Source organism: Astyanax mexicanus, chromosome 2 (assembly GCF_023375975.1).
Source record: "Astyanax mexicanus isolate ESR-SI-001 chromosome 2, AstMex3_surface, whole genome shotgun sequence".
Lineage (NCBI taxonomy): Eukaryota > Metazoa > Chordata > Actinopteri > Characiformes > Acestrorhamphidae > Astyanax > Astyanax mexicanus.
In genome coordinates this window covers 35933458-35950068 of record NC_064409.1, presented here as the reverse complement: position 1 = coordinate 35950068, position 16611 = coordinate 35933458, and the positions used below count along the sequence as shown (strand labels likewise).

The 16611-nt window shown below is 40.6% G+C and overlaps 1 protein-coding gene across 1 annotated transcript in view; it reads right to left on the bottom strand.

Annotated features, from left to right (window-relative positions):
* The window catches only part of ccdc146 (coiled-coil domain containing 146), a 36286-nt gene that overhangs the window by 3949 nt on the left and 15726 nt on the right, over nucleotides 1-16611 (bottom strand). Inside the window, exons 5-15 of the mRNA XM_049474278.1 lie at nucleotides 16173-16230; nucleotides 15515-15691; nucleotides 15351-15424; nucleotides 14682-14909; nucleotides 10867-11053; nucleotides 7905-7997; nucleotides 7630-7800; nucleotides 6008-6096; nucleotides 5630-5794; nucleotides 4374-4598; nucleotides 3765-3993 (exon numbers count right to left, since the gene is read on the bottom strand). Of these exons, the coding sequence (XP_049330235.1) occupies nucleotides 3765-3993; nucleotides 4374-4598; nucleotides 5630-5794; nucleotides 6008-6096; nucleotides 7630-7800; nucleotides 7905-7997; nucleotides 10867-11053; nucleotides 14682-14909; nucleotides 15351-15424; nucleotides 15515-15691; nucleotides 16173-16230 (1696 nt within the window). The remainder of the gene's footprint in view (nucleotides 1-3764; nucleotides 3994-4373; nucleotides 4599-5629; nucleotides 5795-6007; nucleotides 6097-7629; nucleotides 7801-7904; nucleotides 7998-10866; nucleotides 11054-14681; nucleotides 14910-15350; nucleotides 15425-15514; nucleotides 15692-16172; nucleotides 16231-16611) is intronic.

Here is a 16611-nt window from a genome sequence, read left to right as displayed (position 1 = left end):
AGATTTATTTTCTTTGCTTTTATTAGTAACCAATAATTTATTTTATTTTAAATGCCTTCATTAATTCAAAAAAAGTAAGTCAAATATTCTTTTTAATAATAATAAAAAAGAAAATTAAAGAATCGCTAAAAAGGAAGAAATAGTCAAAAGTTGGTTGTTCACTGCAAAGGCTTAATTCATGAAGTAACATTTAGTATATTTATCAAGTGTATAAATGATATCTGTATCAATTACCTGCGCATTCAATTATACCATCTGAATTGATTTAGTGTCTCGATTCTGCAAGAGATCACCTGGGCTAATATGAAAGTCCATTTTAAGGACTGGGGTGTTTAAAGTTAGCTTTTTTTTGGTCATAACCAAAATCACAAGGTTTATGAGGAAACCCGTCACTGCCTACCACCAAAAGAACCTTGTACCAATAATAAAGTTAGGTTGTAAGGAAGACAAGATGTATCTGTGCTTTCCCTCCTCTTTATCAGAATAACTCATTAAACATTGTTAAATGTGCCTCGAATTCTGGATGTTCAATCTACTTTCACTACTGGACTTCTGCCAGGAGATGTGGACATACATTACTCTATATATATGTGTCAGACTTATTATTAAGTTTAGATTAGTTTACATTTCACTGTAACTTATTGTTGCTGATGGAGAAGCCGCAAACTCTTAAGGGATTCCCATTTTTTTTAACACATTAAATCAGTTTTTCTTCATTAACCACTTACGTAATAAACAGCGTTCTATATTTTTGAATGAGGTCAATAATCCTCTCAGGGTTCAAAAACTTACAAATGGAACTTATTTTCTTAATTAAAGTCTCATTTAGAAAATCTTGCTTTTCAAAAAGACACTAAAGAGATAATTATGAATGATACTGATTTATAGCAAATTTTAATCAGACACAGCCAGGCTTGAGAAAAACACGCGTCCACACACACACACACACACACATACGCCGTTCTACGTTCACTCAGGCAACATCTTGGCTGCTCTAACTATGTCCCAGCAGAAAACATCAGGCACAAACAAGAAGCATAGGAGTACGAGTGTGTGTCAGACAGGCTTTACAAAGCTTTGTCTGGCATCAAAGTTTAACACTCAACTGCTCAAATAAATTAGGAGAAGTCTTAAATGGAAGCTTTTTTTTGTTTTCACCAACTTTTAAAAAGCTCCATGTAGAAGACCTGGTCGACAGCACTGTGGAGACAGAGCCTGTGTTCCAACTAAAGAAAGGGCGTGACGAGAAAAGTACCGAGAACTGAAATCTGTCTCGCTCGTTCAATTCCCTGACCTCACAATAACACTGATGAAACTTCCACAAACAACTCTCTGAAACCAAGTATAGCTGAAAGTTATAAACATGAAGTGATATGCATCTTCTAAACACTCCAGTGCACTTAAAAGCCCTCAGATGGACCTGAGCTCAGGCAACACCAGAAGAAATCATGTAGTTTCTTGTCACTTTTTAAGCATATTCACCAAAGTCGTGATTAATTGAGGACCTACCTATAGCTTTTTCAAGCCTTTACTGGTAACTTGAGTGGGTCACATGTACAGTACTAGTCAAAAGTTTGGACACACCTCCTCATTTATTGTTTTTCTTTATTTCTTTAATTTATTATTAATATAAAACATCAAAAGAATTAGGAATTATGTAGTAAACAAAAAAAAGAATGTTTGTTCTCCACAATCCCCTGAATTAAAACCCAACTGAGATGGTGATTTGGGAGGAGCTGGAGCTTCACATCATAAAGGATAAGCTGTAACTATTGTTCATCACCTCCAGGAACTCTTTCAAGACACTGAGAAAACTATTACAGGTGACTCTTCCTCATGAAGACACTGAGATTAAAATACAGTGTGCAGATCTCTCATCAAACCTAAAGTATATTCTGGTTTGTTTAACACTATTTATTTGAAAAATAATTCCATGTGTTCCTGTACAGCTTTAATGTCTTCAATAAATGCTTTTCAATAAATACTTAATAAATACAAAAAAATCAAATAGAGTTGATCTTAGTGTCAAGGCACCTACAGGGCTCCACATCACATTTTACACACTGAAAGGGCTTCCGTTAGAAAACACTCTCACAATCTCAAAAAACTTTTTTTCTGCTGCAAAGAGCACCCATTGGGACACTATGTAGTAGGCATATAAGACACTTTATAATGACACTCTTTTCTGCTAAAAGGGCATAAAGAAATATAGGCATTGTTTTAGACAAATGTTCTTGATTTCTTGCAGCACCAAGTTTTGGACTATTCTATGGTGGACTGTAGCCTAGGTTAAAGTATGGTCAGAAATGGAGTCAAAATCAGTTAGCACATGGGGCTCCGAGTGGTCCAGTGGACTAAGCTCTGCCACTATGATCAGGAGATCGCTGGTTTGAATCCAGTTCATGTAGCTTGCCATCAGCTACCAGAGCCCTGAGAGAGCACAGTTGGCCTTGCTTTCTCTGGGTGGGTAGATGGTGCGTTCTCCTCACATCACTCCAAAGGGTGATGTCAGTCGGCACAAGGCATCTGTGAGCGGATGTATCGGAACCGAGTTGCTGCACTTTCCTCCGAGTGCACTGTGATGCTACTCTGCAAGGCTACATCAGCATCAGTTCAAAAAAAGGCGGTGGCTGACTTCACATGTATCGGAGGAGGCATGTGCTAGTCTTCACCCTCCTGGTGTTGGAGCATCACTAGTGATTGGGGAAGTTCTAAAGAGTGAGTTGGGTAATTGAACATTGAAGTGTAAATTAGAGAGAAAATGGGAAATAAAATTAATATATATATATATATAAATAATCAGTTAGCAGATTACGAAGAATACAAGGCAAATTTCTAAAAGTAGAGAAAGCTTCAGAGAGTTTCATCAGGCTGTGCTGTGTCTGAGACATAGTGTCTATCACAAAGCTATGAGAAAGACATTTACTTCGCAGGTCCCTGTTCTCAGTAAAAGTAGTCCCAGGCCTGGGGCCTTCCCCTAATGGCATGGCCACTCAGTCTACAGTAAGCAGTAACCTGAAAATGTCGTTGAAAGTGTTTGCTTCAGATGTTGATGTTAAGCGAGCCTCGTGTTTAAACAAGGCACAATATAAAATGAGCAGGGCAGTTCATTTATTGCACTTTTCACTCACTGCATTCTTTCTGCTGTACTTTAACCTTAAATTGTATGCTGTGCTTTATCAATGGAGACGTAGGCGTCAAATGTTTGGAATATTTTCATCCTTAAAGGGCTGTGTTTATAGATAAGAATGTGTGTTTAGATGAACATGTACCTGAAGCACATAAATGTGCATGCCAGCCTACATCAGAAGATAAGCAAAAACATTTTTAGCAATAATTTGATGGGATAACAAATAAATGTTTAAAAGCATAAAAGTGCAGACAGCAGAAATTAAAGCTTTGACATGTTTAACTGTAAAAGAGGAAAATTAGATTAGCACTAGGGTGTTTTTATATTCAGTTTAGATCTTTAGATTTTCTCAAAATGTAAAATACCAGTTTGGATGGTTACCCTTAGAGGCATGGTGGTCACTTTAAAAAAACTCAAATTCTTTAATTTCTCATTTTTGTTAAAAGAAACAATTTTTGAATCTTGTGTACATTTTCTTTGGACATTTAAAATGTAGCTCACAGGAAATGATGTTAACAATATTACTAACAATATTCTGACCAGTCTAGTGGACATTATAAGCGTTTATCTGATGATATTTTTAAACTGACATTAAATTGTTAGTGAAAACTGCATTATGAGGTATTGTGAGTACCTGTATCTGCAATAAGGCTATCTCCTCCTCCATTGCTTTCTTACAAGGCACCTGCTTTTGGCATAAGTCGATCTGCCTCCTCTCCTCAGTGATGAGCATTCTGAGAGAGTGGATTTCTTCCTCCAGTGCCTCGATTTCCAAATTCCTTTCCTGGATCAGGCTCTCCTGTCCATTCACCTTCTCATAGAAGATGCACAACTCCTCCTCTCTTTCCAGTAGCTGCACTCTCCTGCGAAGCACACATATAATGTTATACGTGAAGAAAAACTTAAATCTTCTGTGCCTAGAATGCATGAGCTGAGATTACCTTAAAGCAACAGAAAAAATAAATGCAGCTCTAAGGCTAATGCAACAAAACAAGCACAAGAACCAGGCAGCATACCCATGTATTATCTCTGCTAGTATGTGTGTAACAGTAATGTGTGTGTATCACTCTGGATAAAATCTCTGATTTCATTATCAAGTAAGCCTTGTTTCGGATCTTTATAGCTCCATGTTATTAAATTATAACCAGTCCAATTAAATGTCACACTGCCTCTTTTGTAGCTTATTATTAGCTTCTTTTCTCTATCATTTTTCTTAACAGTAGTCTGATGGCTCAGCACTCACTGCTCATTCCGGTTCTTGACAGCAGTCTCGTGGCTCTTGTGGATGTGCAGCAGTTGGTGCTCCTGGCTGTTAATCAAATGGGCCAGCTTGCTGATGTTCACTCTCTGTTCATCTCTCTTGCACCGCATCTCCTCCAGCATCCAGGCCTCCTTGGATATGTCATTCCTTAAGCTGTCTCTCAGTGTGCTGCTCTGGGCCTGCTTGAGACGAGACTTCTGCAACAGCCTGTAAAGATCAAACTTCAGCTCTTAACACTCTCTTAATACACTGTTTTAGTAAGCACCAACTAACAACTAACAACAGATTTTATTTTGCAACCAGTATTTTAAGATCATTAGACTGTATGTTGCATAATCTAGTTATGCCATATAATAGTATATGTCTGGTGCTGGTTGTCCACAAACTAGTGTATAAACAATTAACCCTTTCAGACCTGCATCTTCAGTGAAGTAAAAAGAAATGTAAGAATGCTGTTTTCTGTCTGTAATGCACAGAAAAGAAGATTCTAATATTCTAAATAATTAACTAAAATATTTAGGGGGGTTTATTTCAATTGTAGTAGGTGCCTGTGAGTAATGTTTTATATTTCATATTGAACTTTTTATTTCACAAGGCAGCCCTAAACAGTAAAAAAAAAAACATAATCAAAAGTGTTTTAAATCACATTAAATTAGTAAAAAATAGCTCTTACTTTGCTCTAATGTCTCTAGCTCTACTGTTTTTCCAGTGCAGTGGGCGGGGCCAAGCTACTGTTTCATTGGTCTATAAACTTGTTCATTAATTGATTCATGGTCTATTCTGACGAACAACAGCTCGCAAATAGTGTTATGTGCAACAAAACATTTAAAAGTAAAGACAATATAAGATGTCCATTGTAATTGATGCAGGGTCTAAAAGGGTTTATTTATAAATGTACAACAATAAATGTCCATCCCCACATAATGAAAATACACAGATTTTAAACAGCAACATCCCAATTTGAGCTGGGCATTATAGACTCCTTACATTTTTGTAAATATTTTATTATATGTTTTTATTTGTACAGCTTTATAATGTCTACACTGCTGGCAACAAAAATGAATGAACCCCGAAGTGAAAATGGCCAAATTGTGCCCAATTAGCTGGTGTCATGTGACTTGTTAGTGTTACAAAGTCTCAGATGCGAGTTGAGAACAGGCTTTTCAAATTTGGTGTTTTGAGTACAAAGATCACCTGAGATAGAAATAGATATAGATATAGATAAAGATATAGATCACCTGTTTCTACCGACCGCTGTGGTGCGCTGAATCTCGTACTCGCTCTCCAGGATTTTTAACTTCTCCATCATCTCTGACGTTTTCTGGGTGGCAATCTGGTTTAGGTTCACGCACTTGTTCCGCTCAGCCTTAATGACGCTGTACATCTTGGCAAGCATACCCAGTCTGGTCACAACAATGAGGCGTTTAACATTCACCAACAACATGTGCAGTCTATATTATGTCTGACAAATCATAAGCAGCCTACACATTATTATTTTCATTAACTAAATTCCTATGACTACTAGGCGGTGCAAAAACATAAACTGAAATTCTGATTGCATTTAGCATAAAAACTATAATTTCTATTTTCACATTTGCATTTCTCCTTTTGATTACCTTGACTGAATCTGCTGATGCTGTTTTTTGTGATCCTGAACCTGCAGCTGTTTGCCCCGGATGTCCTCACTGATACGATTGTATCTTACCTATAAAGAGACAGGTTTCACTTAGCATATAATTACAGTGGGAAAATATTTATTTCATCCTCTGCTGATTTTGAAAGTTTACATGAACCATTTCTACTTTTTTAATAGTAGGTTTATTCTAACAAAAATGAAACAGAATATCAACAACAACAACAAAAAAAACATACAATAAAGGATTCCATTCAAACCTCTCGACCACCATGGGCAAGGCCAAAGAGCTGTCAACAAATGTCAGAGACAAGACTGTGGAATGGGTTACAAGATCAGCATGGAGCTTGGTAAAAAGCAAAGACCACTGCTTGTGTAATAATTTGAAAAGATCCATGCAAGATCTCAGGATGATTCTAAGAAAGGTGAGATGTTAGCCCAAAATGACATGAAAGAAGCTTGTTAATTTTCTCAAGGGAGCTGGGAGACTAGTCACCAAGAAACAAATGAATAACACACTTTGTCGTAATGGACTGAGATTCTGCAATGCCTCTGCTAAACAAGGCAACAAAGGCTTAGGAAAAAGCACATTAAGGTCCTAAAACGGGTCTAGCCAGTCTCTGGGCCTTAATGCCTTAGAAAATCTGTGGAGGGTGTTTAAACTTTGAGTTGCCAAATTACATCGTCAAAACCTTTAGGATTTGGCCTTAACCCTCCTTATACACCCCCCTACCTCCGAGATGTGCACAGAATTGGTGACCAGCTCTGCTCGCGATCAAGGGTTCAGAAATATTATAGCCATATATTTTATTTAATATAAAGTATATTCTATACTTAATATTTTTTTATAATGTTCAATTGATTTATTATGCAAAAAAAACAAAAAAACAAAAACAATTTTTGTTTTTGTTCTGATTTATGCACCCCAAACATGTGAGTACTTACAAACATTTGACAACTCATTACCCTATAAAAATAATTAATTTAATGTCGGAATATAAATATATTATTATTACACTGTCAAACTGCACCAAAATACATGGAATGGTACGGTGCCGAGATTCTGTGAAACAATTAATATTTGTTTTTAGTGGATTAAGAGATGTTCTTGAGTGTATATTTACAGTCTGTGACAATTGTGTGTTTATAACAATAGACTAAAGAAGCAAACTTCACATACCAACCATGTTTTGGCTTAATAGACTGCATCTGGAATGAAGTGATAAATCACGTTCATTAGATGTTTTGCTTAACTGTTTTTGTATGTGCAAGCTTTTATATAAAAAATATATTATCTTCGCAATTTAGAAGGTCAAATACCCAATCACTGTTCATAGGAGGATGAAGACTAGCACATGCCTCCTCCAACACATGTGAAGTCTGCTACCACCTATGATGCAGCCTTACTGGGTAGCCAGAGCTCTCGGCTCTCGAATATACCATCCACCTACCCCTAAGAGCATGGCCAATTTTGCTCCTCAGATTGTGGCTGCTGGACCATTGGAGCCCGAAATGCTATCTTTTGATTTTCCTAATGGTGCACAAATGTGAACATGAAGAGTGAGTGTAAAAGTTCATGTTCCAAGTTGTAGCAAAGTGTATTACCCGAGCTTTGAGCAGCTCTCTGCTCTTCTGATTTCTCTCGTCTGCTTTAATGAGAATCAGGGTTTTAAGGTGATGCAACTCTTCTTGGCGGCGATTAGACTCTCTTATCAGAGCCTGTTCCTGCTCGACACACTGCTCCACCTCCTGGACCTCAAGATCCGTCAGTGAAATCTGCTCACACACAGACACACACAGAAACACACTGAACCTCAAGCTTTTGAAAAATTACTTAATATATATTTACTGAAGTGTTTCTATTCTGTGAACTGGAGTACCTGATTCACTATTTTAAGTTTCAAATTGATGATTTCTTCTTGAAGATTCTCAATTTTCTGTTTCAAACCATCATCCTTAGGCATTATATCCCTCTGGAACAAAAAACACAAATAAATATATTAGTGTATTATGAATTCAGTCAGTGTTGTACTTGAATTATCATACACAGTTACATTAATAGAGACCCTTAAAATTAAACTCATGGCTACTGTGAAGTTCCCTTCTTAAGTTACACATTCTCATCTCATATGTTGTGGTGGTTCAAACTCACAAAATGTTGCTAATATTTAGACTGAGCCTGATTTATACTACAGATAGCAAACTAAGTAAGCAAAAAACATACTACAGCAGAAGTGATAATGCTGAATAATTAAAAGTTAAAAGTTAAGAGTTAAAAGCAAATAACTAGAAATAAGGAAATGTCACATTTCTCAAAATTGAGCTTCCTGTTTTCATAATTCTATATCTGAGCATCACATTCTCACTTCCCTTAAATAATGTGTAGTTGTTAAAACCCTCCAAAGAATTTACGCATCATAGTTGTACATTTTGCAATGAGAGCTGCTGAGTTGGCTTTAATTCTGCGAGTCTGACATTGTCAATATACCACAGAATGTTTATGATTTGACAATGCAGTGCTTTCCAGAATTTGCATCATTAGAAGCCTTGTTTTACTGACGTAACTGCACATTTGTTTCTGGCAACCACCAAATCCTTAACATGCTAGTGTAGATTTTAATTAAATAAACAATGTCCTCAAGAGATGCCAAATCTCTCTGGCTGGAAAACTAAGAACACAAGGAACACATAACAAACAAAGATGCAAAGTGGGGCTTTTATTTAAACATGACTCAAAACGAAACCAAATAAACTGAACTGAAAGAGTGCCTGCCAGGGCTAGCCACTTGAACTATTCTTAGCTTCACCTCCCTAGCCTGGATTCTCATTCTAAAAACACATATTCTATATTCACAGTAAAACCTATCGGTATTTAAACACAGATTTATTGTATATAACACTGTGGAGAGTAAAGGCACTGTAATAATGGACACCTACACTGAATATTCTACTTTACAGAGTGATACATATGTTCTACTAGACCACTATATGCTATGATCATGTATGTGGCCTGATAAATAATTTTGACTCTGCTCTGCTCTGATTTGTTGTCCTATATTCCTTTCTCTGGTGAGCACATATTTTGCTGTGCATGTGATGCCGAGTGTGTTTAAAAGGTATGTTTGCTGCTTTCATGAATGGCAGTGAGCTGTGAGTCTGAGTCAGCTACAGAAGCTCATGGGAGAGCGTGTTTCTTGTGAAAATGGTTAACTGTGGGAACTGTTAGTTTGTTAATGTTAAATAGACATGTGGTTCTGTGGCTATTCAAGTCAGTTCATGGTCAGTATTGTCAAACCACACATGCCAGTAAATAAGAGCTAGGGTTTCATGTGGGTGAGCTAGTCTGGCTCTCGGGTCCATTGTTTTGTAAAAAGCACCGGATTTTTAATAAAATGCTAAAAAATGTTCTTAAAATCGCTTTTGCCACAATATGACTAAAACATTAGTGATTAATTTTAACAAATTAATGATAAAGAGATCATTTTTAAGGCATTTTTATTACTTTCTGCACAGTCAAAAGTTTACATACACTAAGATTACTATGACTTTAAACAATTTGGGAAACCCCATATGATAATGTCATGTCTTTGGAATCTTCCGATAAGTTTATTGGCAACATCTGAATTAATTAGAAAAACACACCTGTGGAAATATTTTAAGGCACACCTGAAACATACTGCTTCTTTGTGTAACATCATGGGAAAAGTCTAAAGAAATGAGCCAAAATATCAGGAAGAGAATTGTGAACTTGCACAAATCTGGTTCATGCTTGGGTGCAATTTCCAGATGCCTGAAGCTGCCCACTGACATGGGCAGAAAGGCCACTCTGCCAGGAAGAAGCCATTACTCCAAAAGAAACAAAAAAAGTCAGATTTGTTTGCAGATACACACAGGAACAAAGACCTTCATTTTTGCAGACATGTCCTGTGGTCTGACAAAACTAAAATTAAACTGTTTGGTCATGATAACCATTGTTAAATTTGGAGGAAAAAGGGAGAAGCTTGCAAACCATCCCAACTGTGAACCATGGGGGTGGCAGCATGCTGTTCACAAAATAAATGGCATCATGAGGAAAGATAATTATGTGACAATACTGAAGAAACATCTTAAGACATCAGCCAGGAAGTTAAAGCTTGGATGCAAATGGGTCTTCCAAATGGACAATGACCCAAAGCATACTGCCAAACTGGTTACAAAGTGGCTTAAGGATAACAGAGTCTTGTTTTGGAGTGGCCACCACAAAGCCCTGATCTAAATTGTATTAAAAATGTATGGCCAAAGCTGAAAAGGCAGGTGCGAGCAAGGTGACCTACGAACATGCTTCAGTTACACCAGTTCTGTCAGGAGGAATGGGCCCAAATTTCTGCCAACTATTGTAAGAAGCTTGTGGAACGATTGACCCAAGTAATATAGTTTAAGGGCAATGGTACCAAATACTAATGAAATGTATGTAAACTTTTAAATGAGAAAGTAATAAAACTCTCTAATAAAAATTCTCTCTCTCATTATTTTCATTTGGCAAATATAATTAATTTTGGGAATCCTAACTGGCCTAAAAAGGGGAAAGGTTAATTCTCATTTCATTTCAGACAGTGAAAAAAACATGCATATGTGTATTTTTATACGGTGTATGGGAACTTCTGGTTTCACCTGAAGTTAACAACACTTTTACTTTAACTGTGTACTCTGCTTCATTTCCTTTGCCAGTGCAGGAGTGTGTTTTCTAGGGCTTGCTGGTAACTCTACCAACACAGTGGTCAAAAAGTAGGTAGAATTCTGCATCAAATTCAAGCTGTCTTATATTCATCAAAACAACTTTACTCCAAAAAATGTCTGACCAACCTGGGACTTGGTTTTGTTGTAAAGCTCCTGGGTTTGCTCTAGGGCATTTTTGGACTCCTGTAGCTGCAACTGAGTCTTCTTTAGGTGATGCAGCAGCTTGTCCTTCTCTCGCATTTGCCGGGGCACGTTCTCCAGAAGGGACTGCCTTTCCATTGTAGTTTGCTGAATTTTTATGTCCAGAAGAGAACTGTGTACCAGCAGAACAAAAACAAGCTTGGTTGATATGATTAAAATGTATTTTTTTATAAATTACTTATAATTTATACATCATATGCTTTTGTTAAAAAAACACTACATTGCCACTATTTAGCATGCATAGGAACTTAAGTGAATATGATGTTGCATTTGCATTTGCAGCTATAATAGCTTTAAATATTTTAGAAAAGTTTTCCACAAAGTGTGTTTATGGAAAGTTTTGACCATTCTTTCAGAAGCACATATGTGAGGTCAGACACTGATGCTGGATGAGAAGGTCTGACTCGCAGTCTCTGTTCTAATTCATCCCAAAGGTGTTCTACAGGCTTAATGCCAGGACTCTGTGCAGGCCAGTGAAGTTCTTCCACACCAACATCACTCATCCCTGTCTTTATGGACCTTGCTTCGTGCACTGGTGCACAGTCATATTAGAACAGGAGGGAGTCATCCTCAAACTGTTCCTACAAGTTGGGAGCATGAAATTCTCCAAAATCTCTTATTGATGAAGCATTAAGAATTCCTTTCACTGGAACTAAGGGGACAATGCCTCTTCTGGATGACTCCAGAAACACAACCCCTCACCATAATCCCACCTCCACCAAACTTTACACTTTCCTTGAAAACAATCCCTACCACTTTGTCGTTCCCAATTACTTCCACTTTGTTATAATACTGTGGCGTGGAAGAGGAAGGAAGACCCGTGAGACTCATGATGAACGATCATAAGCTCTTGTATTTAACAGGCTTGCCACTCACTTACAGTCTTCAACAAGACTAGGAGAGCTAAAACCAACCACCCACAGAGCTCAAATAACCCAAAGGCCACCAACCCAGCTGTGTGTCTCCCAGATGGCAGATCCAGAGTGGTGCCCACCCTCTCTGCATAACCCCTCCCAAGGGAGATGCCCCACCCCTGTCATCCTCGCACACAGGAGAACAGAAACATGCCTGCAGGCAGCCACACACACAACCCAGAGCCGCCACATAGCCCCCCTCCCAAGGGTCAGCCGTCCCGGCGACCCCACCAACCCAACACAAACCCCGTGTACAACAGAACATTTTATTTATTTATTTTTTTTACAATCAGTCGCAAACAAAGTCATTAAGGCGGGCGGGCGGCCTCCGTGCCCGCGGCAGCCTGGAGGGGCCGGGCACGGCACCGCCTGCCAGTGGCTCCGAAGAGCCAGAGTTCAGGTCAGGCACGAGTGCAAGGCCGGCAGGCTCCGCACCACCGTCCACAGTGTCCGACAGTCTCGGCCTATAGGGGGCCAGTCTATCACGGTGCACAATCATAGTGCGTCTGCCCCACCGGATTTTATACACCACCTCCCCCAGCCTGGACAGCACCAAGCACGGACCCACCCAGGCCGACTGGAGCTTCGGGCACAGTCCCTTCTTCCGCTGAGGGTTATATAGCCTTGTAAGGGTGAAGTGGGGCGCGGGGCGCCCTCGAGGGGCCCTTCTTGGCAGCGCACACGTCACAGCAGTGCACGAAGAGTTCCACGTCGGTTCTACACCCAGGCCAATAGAAGCGTTGCCTCAGGCGCTTCAGAGTCTTGGTGACACCAAAGTGCCCAGCCCCAGGTGACCCATGAACTCCCCGTAGGACCGATCCCCTAAGCGCCCGCGGTACCACCACCTGAAAAACGCGCCGCCCGTTCGCCGGATCCTCCCAGGTATGGCACAGCACGCCGTCGGACAAACTAAAACTAGCCCAGTTGGAGCGCAACGCCTTAGCAATCGGGCCCAGCGGCACCACCTCCCCCCACGAAGGTGTGACGTTCGCACTGAGCGCGTGTACTGCCCACGATAATTCGCGATCCACCCGTTGCGCATCGCGGAGCTGCTCTACAGACACCTGAGCCACCCCAACAGCGCCAGTAACATTCCCGGAGATTGCAGCGCAGCGTGCAGTCTCAGCAGATTTCTCCTCCTCTGCACAGTCAATGATAGCTCCGACACGTGAGAGCAGGTCCTTGCCCAGAATGCACGGGTCGTTGATGCGTCCTACCCAGAACTGTTGTTGAAAGGGCCCCTTGCCGACATCAATCGTCAACTCCGTTAATCCTAGGAGACCTGTAGGATCCCCGGTGACTGAAGAGAGAGCGATGCGCTGGCTGTTGTCAGTCACAAACTCGGCCGCTACCTCCGTCGCTAGCTCGGGCCGTATCAGTGAGACTGACAAGCCCGTGTCCACCAGCGCGTTCACCGTCACTCCATTCAATGTGCATTTCAGGAAATAGCCGCTGAGTCCGGCAGTTCCGGAATCAGATCCTGAGGGTAAGCATAGCATTCCTGGGGCCACCGTAACCCTCACTGGGTGGTCCCGGCTCCGTTTCCCGGCCGGCTGCAGTGTGCTCGCTTGTGGCCACGCCCCCCGCAGCGCCAGCACTCCATTTGGGCATCAGACCGGCTCCGACCCCACCTCTGCGAATCATGGGCAACCGGCGACGCCCCCCACGGTCCAGGATGGCTTGAGAGGATGAGTACGGACCGCTCCGCCACCTCCACCGCGGACTCCAGGGTCTGCGGGTCGGCCAGCCTCACGTGTTTGCCAGGCTCGCTCGGCTCGAGGGCGCGCAGAAAGTGATCCAACGCGAGCCTCCTCTGGGCCGCTCGCGGAAACGTTGGGTAAGCTTGGCGGGTTAGCAGGGCCATCTCCGATACCAGCACGCCCAGTGTCTCTCCCTGCTGTCGGCGTCTGTCCGCCACTAGCATTTTGGTGGCTGCCTCCGACGGTTGGCGGCTGAAACGTGTTCTCAGCGCCCGCGTCAGTTCAGGCAGCTCGCAGCGGCACTCGGCGGGGAGCTCGATCAGTACCCTCAGCGCGTCGCCCCGCAGCCCCAGGCAGAGGTTGGCTGCCGTCTCGGCGTCCGTCCAGCCCGCACTGCCCGCCATGATCTCAAGCTGAGGGTCACTTCTGACACCAAATGTGTCGTGGAAGAGGAAGGACGACCCGTGAGACTCAAGATGAACGCTCATAAGCTCTTTTATTTAACAGGCTTGCCACTCACTTACAGTCTTCAACAAGACTAGGAGAGCTAAAACCAACCACCCACAGAGCTCAAATAACACAAAGGCCACCAACCCAGCTTTGTGTCTCCCAGATGGCAGATCCAGAGTGGTGCCCACCCTCTCTGCATAACCCCTCCCAAGGGAGATGCCCCACCCCTGTCATCCTCGCACACAGGAGAACAGAAACATGCCTGCAGGCAGCCACACACACAACCCAGAGCCGCCACAATACCGCTGACAGTAGACTGTGGATTATTTAGTTGTGAGGAAATTTCACGACTGGACCTGGTTTCATCCTGTTACGGTTCCATGCAGGAGATCCTAAGAGCAAGCCATTATTTCATAAATGTTTGTAGAAGCAGTCTGCATGACTAAATGCTTGGTTTTATATACCTGTGGCCATGGAAGTAACTGGATCACCTGAATTCAATTACTTGAATTCATAGAGAGATGAGTAAATAAATACCTTGCAATATAGAGTATATTATATAAGTTAAAAAATGTATTTTATGTATTTGATTTAACAATATTCTAATACCACTGTAGCAGTATGAACCAATTAAGAGAACAGCCCTTCTCACATTTTTCCTTTGAGTAATTCCCACCTCTGTTCCAGAAGGATGGCCTTTTTCTCCTTGGTTAACTCCACTTCTGTGAGCTTAAAGTTACTCTGTCGCTGAGCAGCATCCATTTTAGCCATGCGGTCCTCTAGCTCCCTCTTTACTGCCCTGCTCTCCTCCTCCAGCTGCCAGCACCGTGCCTGCGTCTTCTTCTTCAGCTCTTCCTGCTCCTGCAGCTGCAGCTCCAGCCCAGCCTTATGCTTCTCCAGATCCCTGTAAACACATACACACCTGTTACAGAACACAAGTAAATCAAGAGTTTTAGCCTTTAAATGTCAGTGATGTGGGATTTATACGACACTTGCTCATTATGATGTCAACAATGGTCATGATTACAAAAAATCTATTGTGATAATGAATTGTATTAAACTGAAATGTTTAAATAAATTTATGGTGGACAGTTACATACAGGGCATTGTTATTTCATTAATTTATTTATTATTGTAACCATTATTAATATGGGATGGTTCATCAGTGGTTTTGGAAACAAAATAAAATGGCTATATTTGTGTTGTAGGTCTCATTACCCAAAACAATGTCATTGTAAAAAAAAACACACTTTAAATAGTTTCAATGGTGGAATTTTACAGTTTTTTTTTTGATGAATTCCCCTTAAAGCCTCTTTGGTGTTACATAGTGAACTGGAACACTTGCATCTTTTTGTGGCCAATTCTCTCATTCTCATTCCTCAGCTGGGCAGACCTGGAGCGCAGCTCAACCAGTTCAGCCTGCAGACAAAGACAACAGACATCAAAAGGTCTTGCAGGAGAAATGAAAGCTCTGCAGTGTACTGGTACTGAATGACAGATGTAGCTCACCTCTTTACTCTCAATTAATTCCTTATTCTCCTCCAGCTTTAGCTGAACTTTCAGCATCTGTTTGTGGCGTTCCTCAATGCCCTCGGTTAAACCACTGACCTCCTGCCGGCGCTGGGCAATCTCCTTCCTTATCTCTTTACAGCTCTCCTTCAGAGCCAGATAGCGCTTCTCCTGCTCCTGGGCGCAAACACACAAACACACATACAGATAAAGTTTTGGTACAGTCCTTAATTTAAGACTTTAAACCAAATAAGCAAGAATGTTCTGAGAAAACTAACACATATAACTGTTATCCAACAGAAACACTGCAGAAGAGTTTCATTTCATTAAATACATGGAATACAAACTTCCTATTGCTTGTTTTTCAAAGCAAACCCACATGTCAAAGACAAGGACTTTCAAATATCTTCATATATCTTATTAATTCCTGCCTTAAAATTACAATGTATATTGAAAACTACAGAGAACTTTAAGCTAGCAAAACTATATTAAGCATTACATCATCTTCATAACATATGTCCCTATATTAACAAGTTAATTAAAGCCAAATTATTGTTTGAAAAAGATAATTAGGCCACATTTCTCACTCCGCAATTCATCAGCTGCCAAAGCAGCATCTTTGTATGTTTGTTTGCTTGTGATTAACATCTGTACTTACAGCAGGCTTAGGCTGGCTCTCATACACTTTCTCAAGATAAATCTTTTCCTCCCGGAGACTGAAAAGAAAAAATAAGCACAAACATACAGAACTCAAGTCATGCGTTTTCTTTGAAAGCGCTTGGCAATAAAGTCATTTACAAGAAAGAGGAACAGTTTTTTGTATGTTGCATGTATGTAATAGTGGTCGCGTGATTGTGACAGTATTAAGTAGTTCAGTGGGATTCGAACAATAGTGTTGCAATGAACAGTGTTGCAGTTCCTGAGGTTTACATTTTTTTTTAAACTAATCCAGAATAAGGAAAAAAAATTTACAGCAGTTATATGATCATATGATCAATGAATTTTCATAATCAGAAATTTTCAATTTTAGTTAAAGTGTATTTTTTTATTAGAGATTTAAAATCATCTGTTTGGGACCAACAAAAACTGTGTAACTG